The sequence below is a fragment of the Barbus barbus genome (assembly GCF_936440315.1).
Source record: "Barbus barbus genome assembly, chromosome: 41".
NCBI classification, from domain to species: domain Eukaryota; kingdom Metazoa; phylum Chordata; class Actinopteri; order Cypriniformes; family Cyprinidae; genus Barbus; species Barbus barbus.
Window position 1 is genome coordinate 23,616,944 of NC_136719.1, and position 22,913 is coordinate 23,639,856.

A 22,913-nucleotide genomic window follows, 5' to 3' on the forward strand; every position below is an offset into this window, starting at 1 on the left:
TCTTTCATAATATTGAAAACAAGCAAGCCAGCCAGGCCAGATGAGAAAAAGTGGCAAAATGTAATACTTTCCATAAAATGTACCTTTTTTTAAGGGAGTAAAGCAATATTGTAGTGCATTACTTTTAAAAGTAACTTTTCTCAACACTGGTTACAAAAGCATTCGTTCAAAGCTTCTTATCATTGGCTATAAATATATGATTCTTATATCTACAATGTGTAACCACAGTTGCATAAACATAGCCACTGTGTTAAGACTGTGACTTAAGAGCTAGTTCGAACAGCTAATAATTAACCAAGCAGTAATTAGCCTTGCTTTTTTTATTCAATTTAGAGCAGGGGTGTCAAACTCAGTTCCTGGAGGGCCGCAGTCCTGCAGAGTTTAGCTCCAACCCTGCTCCAACACACAAAACATCTAGTTTTCAACTGAGCCTGAAGGACTTGATTAGCTGGATCAGGTGTTTAATTAGGGTTGGAGCTAAACTCTGCAGGGCTGTGGCCCTCCAGGAATCCCAGGTTTGACACCCCTGATTTACAGCATTCTACCTTCTTGTTACGGACTTTAAAATGTTATGATTAACTTAGTTTAGTCTGAAAAACTAGTCATCTATTTTTTTTCCCATCAAGTCTTAAAGGGGGAAAAAAATTGATTCTAACTTTTAAGACTAGGACAAGTCCCTGTTCTGCCTGGTTCTTGACCTGAAAAAATGCTTTTGATCCCAGATGGATTTGCTGAAAATCGACTCAGAAATAGAGATTCAGCTGTAGAATAGGTCTACGAAAAATTTGAATACTTGCATATGCAAGGCCAAACCATTTGAAATAAACAATATAGTATACTTTGTTGCATTACAAATGATATATAATATGCATATAGAAATTCTAATATGTAATACTTTACAAAAAGATTCCATTAGTTAACATGAACTAACAGCCTTTATCAAACTTAATCACAACATTTACTAATACATTATTCAAAAGTTAATGCACTGTGAACTAACAAAAATAAAATGTTATTAACCAACAATGCCTCAAAATGTATAGCTCATTATTACTTGATGTTAATTAACGCATGTTAACAAATGAGAGTTTACTGTAAAGTGTTATCATTTTTTATTTTATTTTGGGGGTGATCAAATATTTACCTCAGAAATTAAAATAAGCAAATACTCCTATAAACGTCAAGGGAGGTCTAAACATCATGAAAGCTACACACAAATAGATGCTCGTAAAAAGCTTCATTGGTCTCAATCTTCATTAGAACTTCATAAAGACTACCATTTCACTAGCAGTTTGTCGATACTATAGTGTGCCTAATTATGAGCGCAAATTAAGCATATGACATAAGTTTAATTACATAAACATCCACAATCAAGATCAAAGACAAAATAATACTCACCTTCCACAGAATGAAAATGAAAATCAGACAACCTGACATTTCTTCAGTTTGCACAACTGCTTTATTCTGCCTCTAGAAAGGGCTTGAGCCCTGGAATACACCTGGCTTAATAACAAGGTGGGTTACAAGATTGGAAAATGACACGTTGTGTTAAAGAGCAAAAACAAGCATCATTCATGAAACACTGGACGAGAAGAGCAGGGAGATAAAGCATCTTGGCTTCATAATTTTTGCACAACCTGACCACAAGAAAGGAACTCTAAAGGGAAAAAGTCATTAGTGAAAGTGCAAAAGAAAAATTAAATGCAAACAGATAGTCCCTAGAGAGAAAGAAAAAAAAAAAAAAAAAAAAAAAAAAGCACAACTACAAACAAATTAACACATCGTGGCCACTACATCCTAAACCAAACTACCTACACAAATCCAATTCGGTGCGTTTAAGAGTCAAAATACTGAGCGGGAGCGAGGACAAAAACCAGATCGAACCTGCATTTAGCATGAAGCAGCATTGGTTTCTGACCAAATTCGAAGAGAAATCCATTATCACTCAGCCTAACTGATCTACGACTCACAAAAAAACTAAATAAGGGGCGATTCATCATTGTGGTGCAAAGCAAATGGAAAAAATAAAACGCTTCAAGTTTATTATCAATGAAAATTTGATGTATTTGCTTCAGCTCATGAAAGCCCCTTATATATATTACAAAATAAGTTAACTCTCCAAACATTTTCAGAGTTAGTATACTGAACAGACAGTAAACCATGACGAGCTTTAGCCACCGTTCCACATACAAACTAATAAAGCAACACACTCGCCTGAAAATAAATATACACTTGATTAAGAAAAAAAAAAAAAAAAAAAGACAATAACAAAACCATTCTGGTGTAAGAAAACGTAACAATCACATCAAAAATGCTCACCACACATTTGGCAGAAACTGCTCAGCAGTGGAGGCGCAAAATCACAGTTATGTTTCTCATCAATCCTGAGGATCCCATTGAATGTCTTTGTCACAGTGAAAGAGGTTCCACGCAGTCCCTGCATTTACTTATTTTACTTTACTTTTAAACGTACCTACACAACAGTACACAGTACGTCACCATTGCTTCAGAAGTCTCGCATCCGAGACGGTAACAGCAGCTAGTTTTTATACAAATGAGAAGGTTTCTAATTCGGAAATTATCCCGTTCTGTGCATAGCATAAAGTTGACCTGCAAAAGAGATGTTAAACATTAACAATACAGACACGATTAGAGGGAAGCAAAAAATACAGCGGCCCTCTTTGTTTATTCGGTCAGTGCCGTCCACTCATGCATTGAGGCTTTTAATAAAACGTAATGGAGGCACTTGCTGGGCTTGTGGTTTGATTAGTATTTAGGCCGTCATAATAAACCACCGACCCACAACAGATTCACAAGTCAACTGTCATGCACGGAGTGCGTCTGACGTTCAGCTTCGTGTTAAGTGCACCACAGATGAATCTATTGCCATAATGGAATGCAAATTGAATCAAAACAACACTGTTCAAGGCTGCAGTCCAAGTTCGTTCTGCCTTGCAGCCAAGGCTAGAGCAGAGCCCGAGGCCGGTATCCACACAGTACATCCTTCCAACACGTCAAACCCTTCAGTGGTAGTGTCTGAAGAACAGTGAGCAACATCAAATCGGTTAAACTTTCCCCCCCAACTGAGGATCCCACCATTTTATCGGCGCATTTTGAAGCTGCGGAGGAGAAACAGTGCGATTAGCTACATAAACCTGTGAAATGAGAGCAAAAACATTTGAAGACATTTACCCTGGACAGGCCTAAGAGTTCTTATCTGAAGGTCCACAGCGTTCGTTACTCAGAGGGCTGGTTTGGATTCTCCTCTGAGTCATACTAGTGGGGTAGTGAGGGAAGATCAAGGACCTGCTCCCTAAAAAGAGGAACATATGGGGTAGTATTCAGTTATGATTCCAGGACATCTCACTAAACAACTAATATATATATGCAATGTGCCGTTCATTAAAAAAAAAACGTAGTGTCGACACTTTTTCATTAATAATGAAAAATGAGGGTATGATAATGAAAAACTGACATGATACATGTCACAATACAACAAAACTAAATATTTGAATTAATTATATGCAAACTATTGTATATATTTATACAATATTTTTACATATTTACTAAATTAATATAATATTATACTTTTTGTGAACAATTATTTTTTATTGAAATTACATTAATGTACGTGTGTGCATCACATTCCAACCCAATTACCAAAAAAAAAAAAAACTCTTTACAGCTATAAATAAATAATATAGAGAGAGAGAGAGAAAATGTTTTTTAATAATGGGATTGATACACAGTTTGAGAGATTTGCCTATATATGCCAGTAAAGTATTATATTTTGAAATCAAATGGAAATAAAATTCTTCATGCTAACATTCAAGTATTTAAAAGCTATTTATTTTACCCAATGACCAATTGCTGACAAACATGTTGTAAATACTCACCAGTGACAGGTGAGGCCATGACAGCATGGCTGGAGCCTGCAGCAGCGGGGTGATAGAGCGAGGCCAGGTTGTTAGGCGTGTAGTTGCGGAGCAGGTTGATGACATTCCAATCAGCGTGCATGCTGCTGGGAGACGGTGTGGGAGTCACCTTAACCGAAGCCAAGGGCGAGTTCACCTGCAACAAGGTTTTCGCACTTCTGCCGGAGGGCATGATCCGGTTGAAATCCTCTCCGAGCCGTCCAGATGCAGTATGTAGAGGCTCAAAGGACTTGTGTCTCTTGCTAGAGGGTTCGCCGATATCCGTTTGCGGCAAGTTTCGGAAACGGTCAGAGAGGCAAAGTCTAGCTGGATCTGTGGGCCAAACCATTCCATTTTTGCCAAAGCTTGCCCTCTGATTCATCTCATGATCCAGGCCATGCCCCTGCTTGGACAACTCTCGATCGATTACCAATGGCACATTTAGTTTTCTGCTAGATTCTTGCTCTGAGATTCTAGAAAGCGAGCTGGTTGCATCAGATTCCCTTCCCCGTTGGCCCTCCTGATGCTGATCTCTCCAGCGCTCCTTCGCAGGAGCAATCTTAGACATCGGAGGCTGTTTCGGAAGCTTCTCCCCAAGTTTTTCCGGTTGCCGCAGTGGGGATTTGGTCCGACGGGGATACTTCCTGTTGATGTGGGGCAAAGGAGTGACATCTTTGCCCTCAAGAGCCGGTGGGCAACCAGTGTACCGTTTCTGTTTCTGAGGTCCCCTATATCCATTCTTCTTGACATCCAACTTCTCCTTGTGGATGAGCTTTTTATGCATCACGAGAACCTCAGGGTAAAGGGTTTCATAGGAGCAAGAGGTACATGTGTTAGTTGGTAACAGGTTTCTGGGTACTGAGGTAGCAGATACAGGAAGTGGCACTTTGAGAGACAAATTCAAAGGTGCTTCGGTAGCCTCCTTCTCCTCCATCTTCGGGTTTACCGGTAACGGGTATTTTTTGTTGACCTCACCCACAGGGGTGTAAGGAGCTGCGACGGGAGCACCAACATACTCTTGCTCGACTTGAATGGAAGGATTTCTGCTGTTAATAATGGCTTGGCTCATGCCTGGTTCATGTTTAACACTGGCAGGCAGAGGTTTAGGAGCAAGCCACTGTTTGGCTGGTTTTAAGGCTTTTTTGACATCTACATTCTTGGGAGGTTCAATGGCCTTGATGATATTTCTAGCAGACGGTGTTGCAGGAATGTTCGGGATTTCCGTGAAAGGTTTGTCCTTGTGACGTCTGTCTAGATGGTACCTCAAAGACGTTTTCTGTGCTGCGGCATAGTCACAGTATTCACATTTATATGGTTTTTCACCTGTGAAATGACAAGAGAGACATCAATGTTTACATAAGACAAAAAAATAGCCACACTACATTCATCCTTGAATACAAGCCATTAGGGACAGAAAGCAAGGCAAAATTAGACCCAATACAACAAAGAACTAACCAGTATGTGTCCTGAGATGAATATTGAGGTAATAGTTCGAACGGAAAGTCTTGCCACAGTAACTGCATTTTCTTGGAGCAAGAATTTTCAGCTTCATTTTTCCCGATCCTTCCTCAATTTTTTCTGTAGGAAAAGTGACATGTTTAGGTTTAGCCTTAAATGACACATGGAATTCCAGAACAGAAATTTAAAACTGCAAGTTGCACTACAGAATGTCCTTCTGAATGTCGGAATGTCAATTATGCATGAGTTTTCTTTGACCAGCAGAGGGAGCCCTAAGGTCTGCACCCAAGTTCTGCAATTGAACCCTTGAAACAGAAGTAGCTTTTTCTGTAGTAAAGAGTGTGCATTTCTGGGTAATTATGGTGTACATAATTCGAAAAGATTACGTCAATCTTGAGCACTCTGTGGATGAACTTCTGACAGATGATGGTAAGTTGTTTTACAGAGTAATTAAGAACTAATAAAATATTGAAAACAATACCAAGCACTTGGGTAATAATACCTGGATTAAAGGCATCAACTGGCACTCCCTCTTCGGAGCCATCCTCCGAGTACTCCTCGGCTCGGTCGAGAGATGAACTACTACAAGAGCCTACGCTTTGGGCCCTCCCGTCTACAGGTGTGGTGGGACTCTCTGCTCCCCCTCTTTCCTTCTTGTGGATTCTAGAATGGAGGACCAACTGATGGTACGTGCGGAAGATCTTGCCGCACTCTTCGCAATTTGTTGGCTTGTCTTTACGAATCAGACCTTTTTGCTCAGGTGATGGGGAAGGAGTCTCGCTAGGCTTGAGTTCACTTCGTAGGCCTCGCCTGGGTTTATCTCCACCACCAGAAGCCCAAATGGCCCCTAGTTCCTCTTTTTCAGAACCAGAGTCCTCGTTGTCAGAGTTGGAGTCGGCATTGAGCTCCTTGGCCAAGTTCGGACCTGCTGCGATCTTGCCCCTGGTGGCCAACTGCCAAGCCTGGTAGGTGTTGAAAGGATCAAGTTGGGATATCCAGCGACCAGATGAATGACTCCGTTCAGCTTCTTCTCTCGCACCCGAAGGATGCAACTGTAGGGTCTGCAAAAAAGCTTTCTGAGATACAGGAACCTCCTCAGCAGGTTGGCTATCGGAGGAGACGTTCTCATCCACTTCCAGTTCACGATTGTGGACCTTGCTGTGCTCAGCCAGAACTTCCTTGTTTAGGAAGAAGAAGCCACATACCATGCACATTTTGTACGACGTGACCACAGGTGATGGGGGTTGGTCTTGGATGACGTCATTAACAGTGGCTGGGATCTCCAGGTCCTGGTTTTTGTTTTTAGCCTTTCCACCATGGGTTCTCATGTGGTTCTTTAGGAACCACGGCTCTTTGAAACGACGTCCACAGAGGCCGCAGCAGTACGTGAAAGAGTCCTTGTGTTTCCGCATGTGCGTTTCCAGCTCGGTCACATCTGCAACGGCCTGGCCGCACACAACGCAACAGAGCTCTTCATTCTTTTCCACAGCTGGGCAGGTCTTAGAACGAGCCCTTTCGCTGGGAGTTAGGAATTCTGCTTCTACACGCAACACTGCGGGAGCGTGGAATGTTGTGGGATGCTGGGAAAGAAGGTGTGGTCCCAGGTCTTCCTGATGCAGGAAAGTCTCCTCACAAAACATGCAGTCTAGAGGTAGACTACTTTCTGCCAGCGTGTCTAGTTTTTCCACCACGCTGGCGTGGGGCGTCATGCTAGATCCAGTACCAGGCATGCTTGCACTGCTGTGGCTGAGAATGTCATGACCTAGTCCATCAGGACTTTCCACATACGGGATCAATGGGTGGGTAGGCATGTCAGCAGGAATTTACTTGGGTATTTCTTTCTTTTTTAGTTTCAGTTGAAAGCTTATATGAAACAATATGTTGAATGTTATGAGACATGTGAAAAGTGTCATTCATTTGAAATACTTATGAAGTACATTCATTAGCTTACACAATACAAAATAACTCTCAACACTTCCATAGAACTTGCCAAATTATCCAAAGAGACTTTTTAAATTTCAGCACAGCGCGCATGCTAAGTGTTTCAGTAAACCCATATGACCCATCCTGTACAAGAGAAGCAGTCGAGGCTTGCCAGTCACTGCCAGGTAATGGGGCATAAACTTGATCAGTTGATTTCTTGTGATTCACACAGAGGAATTGTCCTGACAGGCAAAACCTGAAATGAAAGAAAAAGACAAAGTCAGGTGTGGCCAGTTCTGCGAAATGTAATCAACTCAGGACTACACTTACAAATACAGATGATTAAATTAATGGGGAAGAGAAAACAAGTGCTCATCTCTTTTGAACTGTTACTTAAGTTGAAACATTGTCACATGGATCGTTAAAAAAAGATTAGCAACCACACAGGGCTCTAAGTTTGATGTTTTGCTTAAGTTTCTAAAGTATACTGGAGACAAAAGAAAAGTTGTTAACTGCACTGCAGCAGTTGCAGCAAATGTAGCTTATCAAAAGTGGATTAAATACAGAGCAAGCAATAATCTAAACTCGTTTCTAAAATAGAGGCAAGCATTCAACATTTTGTTGTTAGCAGATATATATAATTATTTAAGGTGACAGACTGTGTAAAACACAATAGTAACCTTGTGGTTAAAGATCTGGGGCTAACATTCAAAGGTTGTGACCCCAAAGTATCTGAATTGGGAATAAACCAGCAGCTAAAGGGTTGTTGAGAGTACTGAGTTATTCTATAATAATTGTGCCCTTGAGAAAAGTCGTCTTTGCTAAGTTATTCCACTGGGAATGTCGCTGCACCATGACCAAGACATGTTTTAATAAGATTTAAGGTTAAAAGAGATATAAGTTTATAAGGGATGCTGTAACTTGTATGTTTTATATGCTGCAAAAAAAAAATCTCCATTTCTTTATTCTTCACAGTTTTTAATCAACTTTTTTATTTCACTTTTTATTTCACTATATATATATATATATATATATATATATATATATATATATATATATATATATATATATATATATATATATATATATATATATATATATATATATATATATATATATATATATATATATATATATATATATATATATATATACACACACACACACACACAGTGCCCAAGTGCCTACTGAAAGTATAATTTCAGTGAATATGTATGTTACAAAAAAAGAAAAGCATTGTCTGAGATTTAATAAATTACACATAGATCTGACATCAACTGTTCTGTATGTACATTTACACAAGTTGGGAAAACCCAATTTCAGATTTTTAGAAAATTTTTCAGGGACAAAACTGACGAAATGCCGTTCTTTAGATGCATTACTGTGAGGCAACAGGAAGCCAGAGTCGTATGCCTATCTACAGCGGTGTCCTTCACAATATCTGTGAAACCTCACTCATGAGGTCTAAGGTGGGGTCACAGCATTGTTCTGCAACCTTTTAGCCTTTCTTCCATGCTGAAACAAGCCAATAAATATGAGGAACCACATTTATCTTTGTCTTAGGATATTATATAACACCCGAGATGAACACACGCCACTCTTATTCAAGCCTAAATGCGAAGTTGCAGGCATCTTGCCAATCAGTTCTAAACTGCACACACACAAGTGCTTATTCTACACTACAAAGTAATGCCTTAAATACATAAGATAAAAAGAATCAATCATGAAATGTAAACAATCTCCCGCTATTCCCTACATACACACAACTAGTTAAACTCACTTTTAGGGAAACGCAACACAAAAATAGGCTTTGCTAATGTAAGGCACTAAAAAAAAAAGAGAAAGAGGCTGAAGATGAAAAGAGAAACGGAGGCTGAAAAGGAAATCTACAGAATAATCACTGTTAAAAAAGCAAGTGAAACAGAAACAATCTGTGAATTATTTTACATTATGCAGACATACTCTAATGACAGGCCTTGCCATGTTGATTTCAACAATTTGCTTCTCAAAGTCCTTCAGATAGAAATAACAAAGTAATCCTGAGCAAAGCCATTTACTTTCAAATGCAGAAACGTTCTATTATAATAGTACAAAAATTATAAATTTAATGGCCCCAGCTATGCTCGAGTCATTATAATAGCCTAAAACATGGTTATTTGACATGCTGAAGAAACAGCTAGAGACCAGCTGGTGTTTGTCTTACTCTTTTGTTTGGGCTTTGCCATGCAACCTGTTCATAAGAATAGCATGTTTGTTGGCCCCCAAACCTCCAAATTTCTCAAAAGAAGTTCTTAAAAAGAGACAGTGTCAGTTACACTTGTAGTAATTGTCTTACAGAACAATAAATGGAGCGGACGGCTCATGCAAATAAGTGAAAAACAGGTTATTATAACTTCAGAAAAACACACTCGCCACTCAGTAATATCAGAAAATGCTCAAAATTTAATAAAACATATGCATGAAGTCTATATTATATATGATGTGTCTATATTACACATACATATATATATATATATATATGTCTATATATATATGTGTCTATATATATATATATATATATATATATATATATATATATATATATATATATATATATAAACAGACACATAGATATATATGCATGTATATATATATATATATATATATATATATATATATATATATATATACACACGTGTGTGTGTGTGTGTGAAACAGGGTATTCAAACAATACTACTTCTGGGCACAACTGTGGTCGAGCACAAGTGGAGAGATGGTTGTTAATTAAAACGACGGTTCTTGACGTTATAATGCATCGTTTAAAAGCATCGGTTTTTCAAAAACATACCAGAAACTATGCAAACGACGCGCCTTATAAACAAAATCATGGTTCATATAGATAATAACGCCTCGTGTGTGGAAGCGTGTCTTTAATGTGGCTGTAATTTCCTGACACGTGATCATTGTAACTTGATCAGCAGCTTTAGTAGTTATTTTACTACATGCCTCGCCAATATACCTGCATGTCCTCTTTAGCTTTTTTTTTTTTTTTTTGCTTTGTTTTTGGAGCGTGATACAAAACTCCTCCCTAAATACAGTTAAGCTGTTTTTACTACAGAACAACGAGATCACTATATAGTCAAATAGAAGTTATTTAACTTATCTTAAAACCATCAATATAGTTGGATGAAAGAAACAATAAAAACAAACCGGAATAGATATTCAACCAAAAAGAATAAAATAAATCATAATTATGACGAACCAGACCAGACTTACACAAAAGTGCCTTCTTTGTAGTTTTAGAATAACTTGTTTGGCAATAGCTGTATCAAAAGCTATTATTGTGTGAAATAAAAGGGCTGATATATTAACAAAAACTTTGTTTTGGGGGATGGTTGAAACTTTAGTCAAGCTGTTTTCTATTCTTTCCCCTTTCAAGTTAAGGAAGAACATCAAAAGATCTTAATGCAGTTCCTGCATAACAAAAAAACACACCAACTTTATCATCCTCTTCTATTTCGTTTCATATAACTGAGTATCGGTGTTCAACTAAAGCTTGTGTCTCAGTTTGTTAACTTTGGTGAGGTTAGATCAACCTGTGCTCGTGCTGATAATAGAAATTCGGCTAACGACACGCTAGCGATGAGTGATATTGAAAATAAGGAACTCACCCTCCATAACGTTACCTACCATTATGTTCAGACTTCGTCAGGTATTCGTATTGTGTGCCAACAATCGCTATAGTAACTATTAATATCTAAGGGGTGTTAGTTTGGTAGCTTCTTTCTTTCTGGAAATCTGATTAGCTGAGTTAGCCAATTGTTAGCCGGACGAAATGCCTTGCTTTCAATGTTTGCAAATCACTCACTATGCAGCTGTTGCGTTCAGAGAGAGAGAGAGGGCGCGCTCCCGTGGATGACTGTCCGATTCGTTAACGCACAGTTGAGTCGAATCTTTGCAGTGAATCATTTGAACTGGTTCGCGAAACCGGAGAATCAAAAATACGCTTTTTTAAAAATTTTTTATTAAACAGTAAGTCACATACAGAGACAAAACAAAGCAAAGAAAAGGGAGAGGGAATAAAAGTACATGCAACCAGCCAGGGTAAACAACAACAAAGTAATAAATGCATGTCTTAAGAATAAATAAATACAGTTTATATTAAATACAGATAGTTTCCATATACGTCTCTAAGTCAACTCTGAATAAAGAAAAAAAACTGAATCAAACTGTAGCGTGATTATCAAATGAATCATTTTAGTGAATCAAATGCATTGTTTGATTCCATGAACAAGCGACTCGTTAGTGAATCAAAACACTTATGACTCAATCCCAACGGTTACTTAACTCTTCTCAAGTATTACTTTTGTTACTTTGTTCGACTCGTAATGAACAAAAACTTTAATAAAAACACCAATATCAAAATAGCAAACGTGTTTAAAATAAAATGACCTGGAAGTAGGCTATGTTTATGACAGTTGTATCGAATTTGGTTTTATTAAAACACACAAAAGTTACTCTGGTGGGGTTGTGAAATGTGACTGCATAGGTATGAATTGTTTAAATGAGCTGAATTGTGTTCTGGTAAACATTAAACTAAAAATATATATATATATTAAACAAAAAAAGTCCAGAGCTGCCTGGGACATCAGAGGACCACGTGGTGACGTAATAACGTCCTCACGTAAAAGAATCACTCGATGAACTGCTCAAAAGAATCGTTCACGTCACCCACAGCGTTCTCTGATCACATGACTCTCTCAACTATCCTTCATCTAGATTGTTACAGTGGTTTTACGGGTTGCTCATTTTGATCTGGAGTATGAGAGTTATGCACAGGATGGCTTCCGTTAGTAGTAATGAGGAGGAAGTTAACACACAGTAATTTTCAGCCCGCATTGTAAAAAATGTCCCTTCATAAACCACGACCTGCAGCTGGTACCCGTATGTATCTAGGAGTAGCTAGTTACATGTAACGGATTACAAATTAAAAGTAACTGTAATTAGTTACAGTTTCTAAGAAAAAAATGTGTAATTAAATTACAGTTATGAAAATGTTAAGGATTACATATTTTTTTCACACATACTCCCACATTTAACTGATTTCTTTCATAAATTGCAGTGACTGCTCTAAAATATGAAACACCAATGTTTCAGAAGTTTATAACATGCTTATCCGATAACTCTTATATTTCCTATATGTGTTTATGTATATGCAGTCCAGTGTTTCCTGTCATAGCTATGCAAAGATTTGATTTCAATAAACAGTATCATAGCTATTAAACTATTAAATCTGTATTTAACCTCAGCATGATTTTAAAGTAAGTCTGATTTTGTGGTGGCTGTGCTTCATAGGGGACATCGGATGCCCATTTTCCACAAATTGGTATGATTCTTTAGGGTCTTCTCGAAATGGTCTCAGCTAGTGGTCGTGAAAAACAACACCCTTTTTTACCTTGTCAAAAACAGGACTCGTTTCGCTGCATATCTCTTTACATGCTAATGAGCTCTGCTCACCCCACCCCTCTCTTCTGTGGAAGAGCAAAGGCGATTCGCAAATAATCATAAACAAATTAAAGTGTGAGACTTATTTCTTATGGAGGTGCAGCTGGATCATGAACAATGAGTACTGATCCATCCTTGAGTTTTAACTTTTTAACAAAACCTGCCTTGAATTGTCCCTTATTCAGAAAGCAGTCTGGAGCAAAATGATTTGTGCAGCCAGACATAAATTAATTTAGTGAAAGTGAAGTGACTCGTGGCCAAGTATGGTGACCCATACTTGGAATTTGTGCTCATCCAAGTGCACACACACAGCAGTGAGCACACACACGGTGAACACACACCCGGAGAAGTGGGCAGCCATATTGCTGCGGCGCCCGGGGAGCAGTTGGGGGTTTGGTGTCTTACTCAAGGCCAAGGGTCGCACCTCAGTCGTGGTACTGAAGGTGGAAGAGAGCGCTGGTTATTCACTCCAAAATCAAAATGGCTTGATAATTGAGACTGTTTAGGTTTTTGGGTGAGAAAAAAAAAAAAGAGTGACTTCTTATCATTGTAGGGTGGTTGTGTCTACATACTGCTAAGACACATTTATATGCAAATTAAGATATTTTGCATCCAATGTCTCCTTTAAAATGTAACTATTATAATCTTAATTCAAGTGATAAAGGACTTTGAAAGTCAGACAGTTATCAGTATTGAGTACTGTAAGGTTAACCCTGCCTGGTTTACATGTTTGAAAATGATTAACAGTTGAAAACATTAGAAATTTAGAAAAGTAATTAAATGTAATCAGTTACATTACTTTAATAAAGTAATTGAAAAGTCACACTACTTATTACATTTTAAGTAGAGTAATTTGTAATCTGTAACCTATTACATTTCCAAAGTAACCTTCCCAACACCGATAATAACGTAGCCTAAATATGTTTACAAAACGTTACAAAAACAATCATCTTTATTTTATATTCAAACCACGAACTACCATAATAATTCAAAGTTTACATAAGTTAATAAGTGTTTTCAACTTAAACCAATGGGTAATTCATTTTAGAAAATAAACTCTCTTAAAACACACTTTGACGCGGATTTATGTTGTAGCCTAAATGTTCAAAAGTCATTAATTACTTAAAATGTCTTAAAAATGACTTAAAATGTCATTTCCACCATAATACACCTTGATGTGGTGGAAATGACATTTTAAGTAATTTCAGTAAAAATAATGAACTCTGTTTTGCTAAGGAAGTATTGTATTCATTCTAAAACTCACTGTTAAATAGGCCTATGCATAAAATGGCATAATTTGACTGGAAATTACGCACAACAAAATACATTGCTTTATCCTGCAGCCTTTTGTACCAAATGAGGGCAAACAAGCATGTAACCTTATTCCAGTTCATAAAAGCCCCATCTCATTTAAAGTCCTAGTTTCTGCATTTAGTTACTGTGCAGAATAGAAGTGGACAAAGTTGCTTTCTCTCCTCCCTTAACCATTCCATTTATTATTCTTTCACAAACACAGATAAGCATTGATTCACTGTTCTGCAACTGCATGAAACTGCAGAAAATGTGGTTGTTATTTGAGAGACCAGATACCTAGCACGTCCTCTACACTGCTTCCCTCAACTCTCTCTCTTACACACACACACACACACACTTTATGTAGGGTGGGGGGAGGGGAAGAGAAAGCACATGAAAATAAAGACTAGATCAGGATTCGTTACTGTTACTTTAATAGTTAAAAGTCAGAATTAAAGGCATGCTAAACTGAAGATCTCATTATTTAAGCAAATGTGGAAGAAAAGCACCATTATGCATCTGTATTCAAATAAGCAAGTAAAACTTGTGTGTTGCATGAACTTTGACATATAAAGGTTTTGTAGAACAATCAATCATACAAGGAAATGATATTTATAGTTGTGTTCTATACAGAATATGAACTGTTATGACTCTTAATGCTTAATGCTAATACAGCATGCATTTGTTGTGACACAGAAACCATGTTGATTGTTACTGGAACAGGAGAGTAGTCTGGATGTAATGTTTCATCAGAAGCGAGAAGTACTTAAAACACCCTCAGGCGAAAAGCACACAACTGTTAAGTTGTGCAATCATTCAGTTGGGGAAACTTTGTTATTGAAATTACTAAAATACAAAGACCTACACAAGTCAGCTTCACACATTTGTGTTGCCATAAAAAAGTCATGAAAAGTGCTTTCAACTTAAGTCAATGCAACAACTTCTATACAGATTCTGTACATTTAATATGGATGGCTGGATGTCCTTCTGCACCAGTTCAACTCTTCTTGTCTTTAAGTTCGATATTATGCATGTGAATGAAGCATCAGCGTCCCCATCCCCCACATTTCCACACCCAGCCCTCATGGAAAGGAAGATGCAGCTCTTGGGAATCTCCCCAAGGCCCTTTGCTTTCGCATTGTTCTTGTGTGAGGACTTAAATGCCATGTTATTTTATTATTTTGCCCAGAGAACTAAAAGAGAGCCTCATTGGTTTGATGTTTCAATCTATAAAGGAAACATGTTGATACGCAATGTAATACAGGAAGAAATGCTGTAATAGTAGTTACATAGACTTATTCTTTTTACATGAAGAATATCATCATTATAATAGATAAAACAATAGATAGATAGACCGATAGACCAATAGATAGATAGATAGATAGATAGATAGATAGATAGATAGATAGATAGATAGATAGATAGATAGATAGATAGATAGATAGATAGATAGATAGATAGATAGATAGATAGATATTTTGTTTCCATTACTTTAACTCATCCAAATAATTGACGAAATTACAACTTAAGTTTATATATATATATATATATATACATACAGTTATGCTCATATATATAATATTATATCATATATAATATTAGTAGTAGTAGTAGCAGTAGTAGTGTATGAAATTATTATTGTATTCTATTTGAAAATTATTTTTATATTTAACAATTTTCAACTACACAAGATAAAAAAAATGATTTGAAATGACTTAAATAAATGTATATATAAATTATATATAAAAAATATATGACATTATGTATAGGCCAAATTGCACACACACACACACACACACAAACACAAACACACACACACACACACACATATATACAGTATATACACGCACACACACACTAATGAGCCATTGATTATACAAACCTTTGTAGTGACTTAAAGGATTTCTTTGGCAGGAACTATTACTTTTCAGTTTCCAAAGTCAAATCTCCCATTCTTTTGTAGCTACAGTAAATGCATTGAAGAGTGTCCAGGCAGTGCTGTGTTGTGTGCTTCCCATTCATCTGTGCTCTGAATGCTGGCTTACAGACGGATGCTCTATCGCCATCATTTCTCTGAGAGAGAGGCTCTCAGTTGCGGCTCACAGCTGTCAGCAGGCCACACAGTCAACAAATCCACATCAGTCTCTGTTCAATAACTGCCCAAAGACCTCAAGAAGTGCTTTTGATGACATGTTTAGTACACACTAAATGATGTCATTCCAAGTCTTGAACCCAGTCGTTAAGTCTAGTTGCTGGTTTCTATAATGGAAAGTATAGCTCAGCATGAAGGAGGAAAGTTTATAAAGCAGGCCTTTTAAAAAGATTGTTCAGTAGCTCAGCTTCAGATAATGTCTGACCTGGTGATCTAAAGCATGATAATCCTGACAATAATCTGACAAGCAACAAGTGCACAGCAGCTCATATATATATATATATATATATATATATATATATATATATATATATATATATATATGTATATATATATCTCATTATGTTTGAAAGTCAACATTAATGCATTACTGTTATGTATATATTTTCACTACTGTTCAAAAGTTTGGGGTTGGTTATTAAAATGAATATTTTTGATATATATATATACATATATATATATATATATATATATATATATATATATACATATATATATGCATACTGTATGTATATGTATATGTATATGTATATGTATATATATATATATATATATATATATATATATATATATATATTGAATGTCAAGCAACCATTTTTACATTATTTATATTTGTATTTATTATATTTAGTTTTAGTTATTTTACTAGCTAACTAGCTGAAATTTCAAAAGACAAAATTCACACACAAATTATTTTATCAGTATAATTTTAGTGTCATTGACATACTGTTATAGTTTTGGTTAATATTTATTTCATTTTTATGTTTTTTTTTTAAATATTTTCACTTAAATGTTAGTTTAAAAAAATTAAATATTGAATTATTGTGTCTATATTGTTTTTATTTATTTTATAATAAATAATAAAACTTTATATAAATGTTTATATAATATAAAATAATAAATTACACTATAATAAATTATATATATATATTTATTTATTTATTTTTTTATGCATTTAGGAGACACTTTTATCCAAAGCACCTTACATTGCATTTAAGTTACAGTTTTTACATTTTATCAGCTCTTGTATTTATATATATGTAATTATATATATATAATTTATTTATTTTACTATGTAATAAAAGTGTGATAATGTACGGCCAGATGGTTATTATGAGAAAAGGTACTCTTATAAAAGCTAGTCAGCTTTGTCAGGGTTTATTTTGGTGATAATGACCGATTCATATAGAATGATTCACATTATCTCAGCGTTGTGTCATAGTGGTCACACAGACCATGAGGGCAGATATTAACAGAGATGTCATCTCTATTTCTACAACATACCTTCAATATTCCCTGTGAGCATGTTCACCAGACGTAAATATTGACATAAAGATAACATTTGAATCCACTGCATGCTTCCTTAATCGAATTAATCATATTTTATGACTTAAATGACTGTATTTATCTGTTTACATTTGTAAAGGGAAGATATTAATAGCACCTGGGTTATTCTTGCTGCATCCTGAGTGTGTGTCACACACACACCAGTGTTGAATGTTAATAAAAGGCAGCACATGTGACTCAGAGGCCTCCCGCTCACTTCCTATTGTTCTGACATCACAAAGGCTTTGGGGGCAGCAGGAATCAGGAACGACATTATTATGTCTGAGCTGCAGTGATCAGACCCTGTAAAGGACCTTTTGAGATCCAGACTGAGGGGAGACTGAAGTTGTGGTCTTAAAAAGTTTTCACACACAATATTATATTCATATTTTAGAATCATTGATATAGTTTTGGTTAAGATACATATTTTTTAATGTTGATTTTTAGTCAGTTCACCTTTATTTGTAGCACTTTATACAGAGTAGATTGTTCCCAAGCAGCTTTACAGGGATAACGACCCGTTAATGATCCTTCCAGCAGGTTCCTTCCTTTCAGTTAAAGCTGTAATTTTGTTGTGTGTTTTGTTTTTTTATGTAATATAGTAGACTACATAGTTTTAAAATGAATTTGAATTTATTCTAGTTAGTTTTAGAAAACAGTATTTTAGTATTTCAAGTTAAACTAAACAAATATTAGAAATTCTGCCAGCTTTTTTAGTTTTTTATTATTTCATATTTTTATTTAAAGTTTACATTTCATTTTTTTTCAAGTAACAAAAGTTTTGTTTTGATTAGTTTTTTAATTCTCATGCTATTTTAGTATTATTATAAAATATTATGCTGATATTTTCACTTTAATTTTAGTTCAAGTTTTAGCATTTTCGTCACGTATTTTTAATTTTTAATGTTTATATTTGTATTAATTTTAATTTATTAGTTTTATAGTTTATTTAGTTTTAATTATTTCAGTATATCAAGTTAAAATTAAACGTTGCTTTGGCAAGCTGAAATAGTTTATATACATATAATTTCACTTAAATTGTAAAGTTTCTTATATTTTAAAACTTTTATATGTTAATCTAATATTTATTTGTATTTCAGTCATTGCTTATTTCAAGTAAAAAACGTTTTTTTATGGTTTTAGTTTTAGTAAACTATTACAATCTGATTGTTGTCTCCTGAGTTATGCATGAGCAGATCTGCATCATGGGTTTGTGATGTCGTTCAGAATCAATGACAGCGAGCGCTCATCATCAGTGAGATCATCAGATAGTTCATTCAAACACACAGCACTTATCCTACACTATCTAGTTTACAAACAACTCCAGTCCAAGTAGATAAGTTTGTCATGTTTCCCTGATAGTCGCACTTGCTAATAAGCTAGTTTTGCAGTGGGAATGAATGGCAGTGTCCTGAGCGTTAGCTGGGAGGGGGTTGTGTTGTTCCCCTGAGGATAATATCAAGCCAAATGGCCGCTCAGCCAATAGTGATGGAGAAAAGTAGGGCGGAAGGCATCATCACAGCGTTTGGAGAAAGACAGAGCTACTCACTCATTAGGTGACACATAAACAACTTTAGATAATGCTACAAAAAATGTCCCCAATAAAAAGAGTGATGTAAGAAGAGTGATTCACTTAAAATGCACCAGAATTATACATTATATATAAAATAGTTAACTAAAACCATAAAAAGCTTTGTCTTTATAAAATAAACATTAACTGAAATATATGTAAAATTCACATTCACCAAAATGAAATAATAAAGAAAATATATCTAAAAATATATAATATAAATATATATTCTCACTCAGCAACACGTCTCATTTTTATTTTGAATAATAATAATATTAATAAATCAATTGACAATATATTTAAATAAATACATTTTGAAACATATTTTAGCCAATATATATTTATAGAAACATATTTTAGCAAATATATATTTATTAGGCATTTTCTGTATATTTTGTATATATTGTATATATATATAAAAAAAAAAAAAAATATATATATATATATATATATATATATATATATAAAGAAAAAGCAAGTTTTGCACCACGACTGCTAACATAACAGCACAGCTAAGCAAACAGAATATGTTCATTAAGAGTGTGTATTGTGTGTGTGTGTGTGTGTGTGTGTGTCTGTGTGTGTGTGTGTGTGTGTGTGTGGTTTATGAGGACACAAATTTGTATAATGACATGGGTATGACGGAGGTATTACAATATGAAGGTGGTTTATGAGGACACTGCCTATGTCCCCGTAATTCAAAAGGCTTAAAAAAACATACTAAATGGTGTTTTTTTGAAAATCTAAAAATGCACAAAGTCTCCTGTGAGGCTAAGTTTAGGTGTAGGGTTGGTGTAGGGCAATAGCACACACAGTTTGTTCAGTATAAAAACCATTACGCCTATGGAGAGTCCCCATAAACCACAAAAACCAACGTGTGTGTGTGTATGTGTATTGAGTAGACGGCACACATGTGTGATGCTCTGAGTGGATTGTGAAGTTTACTGAAGCCTGGTTTTGTCTCGATGTGTCAGGAGCAGCTGACTTCATTGTTCTGCCTCCACTGCTCGCTGTCAGGAATTAGCCCCAAACAAATGTGTTTCTCCCATTAATGCAAAGATTGTCATATATATTGAAGACTATTATTGTCTGCTGGGTTTGCTATGATTCATACTAAACATGAGGGATGTGAAAAAAGAAAGAAAAAAACAACGTTTAGAGGATATGAATGATGTCTAAAAGACTTTTCACCTGTAAAACGGTGAATACATTGAAGAAGGGATGAGAATGCCATAAAGACACGAGCGTAGATTTTAAACATTTTGTTTAAATGATAGATAAATAGTAAAAAGAAAATTAAATGAATAAACAATATATTATTTGATAGTATATTATATGATAAAATAAATAAAATAAAACCCAGCTCTAATTCTATTATTTTATAGCTATATTATTTTTAATGCAGAGTTATCTTTATTGTTTTTGCGGTGGTGATATTATTAGATTTTAATTGTTTAAACTATTGTTTAAATGACAAATAAATTGTAAAAAAAAAAAATATATATATAATAATAATAATATAAACTCTAACTGTAATTATTTTATTTTTATAGCAATATTATTTTTAATGCTAATTTGCTATTTTATTAATTTTTTTTGCAGTGGTTGTATCATGACTAATATTAATTGTTTAAACTATTGTTTAAATTATAAATAAATTATATTTAATATAAATTACTTTCTGCTGTTTTTGTTATTTATTTATGTCATGTGTTTGTATTGATTTATAAATAATATATTTATTTTCCATTTATTCATTCTTAAATAAACATATTTAAAGCAATTAATATTTAATATTATACAATATATACATTTAATATTTAAACATGTTTAAAGAAATATTTGTATATAATAATAAACAAAAAAATATATATTTATAACAATTTATTTAAAATATTTAAATTATTTGTAGGTCAGTTTTTGGTTGGGTGTGGGTATTTGGCTTGCTGAGAAAAAAAAAAAAAGACTGGCAAACTGTTAAATTATATTTAATAATCTCTAGAAAATCAATTTACGTAAAGCAATCATTCTAACTTTCAGTTTTATAACACCAAGGTTAACTATTTGTGTTTTCTTCATAAGTGGTGTTGAAGGTGGTGTGGTTTTTACCAATACACAGGAGCGAATGGGAGAATGTGCTGAACTCCAGGCAGGTTAGGGCTCTTTTGTCCTGCAAATGCACCAGTGAGGGTGAAAATCTTCCAGCTTTTGAAATGAAAACAGGAGTCTTGTCGTGATGTGAGACACAGACAGCTTTCAGCTTCACGCCTCATCCTGTGGCAAACTGTGACTTTTCAACAAGTTTGTTTCCTAGTGAGGGTGGATTCTACTGAAATCAACTCCCCTACATACACCAGATGATAGAAGTTGGGAAAACACCTTTGAAAATCACTTCCTGTCTGCTCAAAAGGGAGAATACAATTTCCTCAATGATGGACTCTGAGAAATGAAAAATATGTAAAGTGAAATGATCTGCCTGTACAAGGAAGAATTGAAACAGGATGTGCTGCTCACAGATCACTGCTTCTCACCCAGCCGTACATCTCAGACAGGAGCAAAATACAATGCAAATAATAATGGCCAAATAGTGTAAAAATAACACGTTTTAATTCAATAAAATAACATAAAAACATGAAAAGGTTGAAGAGGGTAGCTGTAAAGTTTTATTTAGCTTTGTTTCAGTTCCTTTTTAAGGAAAGCAAACAGAGCAATATGACGTGTGTAATGTGGATGAAACTTACACACTATAAATATATATTTGAAAGTTTTAAAAATAAACAATATCCACCATAATATGAGTAAAAATGAACATATTTCTGGTTTGGTGTCGATGAAAGAGTAATAGAGCCGTACACATGGAGCTGTGAGAGTATTTCAGAAAAAGGTTGGAAAACATGGTCTAATGTCAAATCTGGGACCAGGAGCCAAACCAGTTGAGAACCACTTTGTGGTGGAGCAAGGAACTTTTATAAATCAAAGCAAATTAAATTAAAACGTGATGAAAAGGAAAATTTCAGTTTCTTAAACATTTATATGGTAGAACATGGAATTTCACTGACAAGTTTTTTTTTTGTACATAAAATAAAATATAAAATAAAAAAAGTTATGAATAAGAGGAATATTTCTTTACTTAATATGTATTTCTATTGTACAGTTAATAAAGAGTTTAATCAATTTAATGGATCCTTGTCAACTAAAATGACCACAAATGTAGCTTACCATGAATGTGTGTTTCCTGCTAGCTAAATTTAACAAAAATCCATCTCTAAACCTCTCTTTTCTTTATTCAAAGTTTATATGGAAACTATCCAAAGCTCTGTTAATCCTATAAAGCAGCCAAAACTGCATCTCTATATTCATGTGTCCGCTTACGGAGTAAATTTATTAATTTGATTTATTCTGGCAACACATCCCTTATTAAAATGAACAATGGTTAAAAAATGTCCTATAATAAAAGCATGGTTTATTTTCAAAGGGATTTGTATCTGTGTACATTCTTTCTTTCTTGTTTCTTTGTTTTGTTTTCATATCTGTACTGCCGTAATGGTTTGTACTGTTTAATAAAAAAAGAAAGATAGAAATCAGGAAAAAGATCTCCGAAGTCCCGTTCTGAATAAAAAGACGTGCAAACCAGCTCCAAAGTTCTGATCTAGATCAAATGATTCCCAATCCTTGCTCCGAACTTAATCAAAAGATTCACGATACGTGCTCCGAAGTCCTGATGGGAATCTAATGATTCGCAAACCTATTCCAATCCCGATATAAAACCGATGATTTTAGCAATCCTATAAGA

General features: G+C 35.0%; 1 protein-coding gene across 4 annotated transcripts; it reads right to left on the reverse strand.

Annotated features, from left to right (window-relative positions):
- Positions 1–1,124: 1,124 nt before the first annotated feature.
- LOC306860917 (zinc finger protein 217-like) lies at positions 1,125–11,184 on the reverse strand. Of its 4 annotated transcripts, none has more exons than XR_013783434.1 (7): positions 10,965–11,184; positions 5,875–7,551; positions 5,370–5,492; positions 3,897–5,237; positions 3,193–3,313; positions 2,103–3,036; positions 1,125–1,977 (listed from the first exon to the last, which is right to left on the reverse strand). XR_013783434.1 is itself a non-coding variant. In XM_079402940.1 (6 exons), exons 2-5 carry the CDS (start codon positions 7,181–7,183, stop codon positions 3,204–3,206), a joined length of 2,883 nt encoding a protein of 960 aa, XP_079259066.1. In that variant the 5' UTR covers positions 7,184–7,551; positions 10,965–11,184; the 3' UTR covers positions 1,125–3,119; positions 3,193–3,203. The 4 variants fall into 4 exon arrangements, 2 of the variants coding, with proteins under 2 accessions (XP_079259066.1, XP_079259067.1); XR_013783435.1 differs by having other exon boundaries at positions 2,103–3,119; XM_079402940.1 differs by having other exon boundaries at positions 1,125–3,119.
- Positions 11,185–22,913: the final 11,729 nt, after the last annotated feature.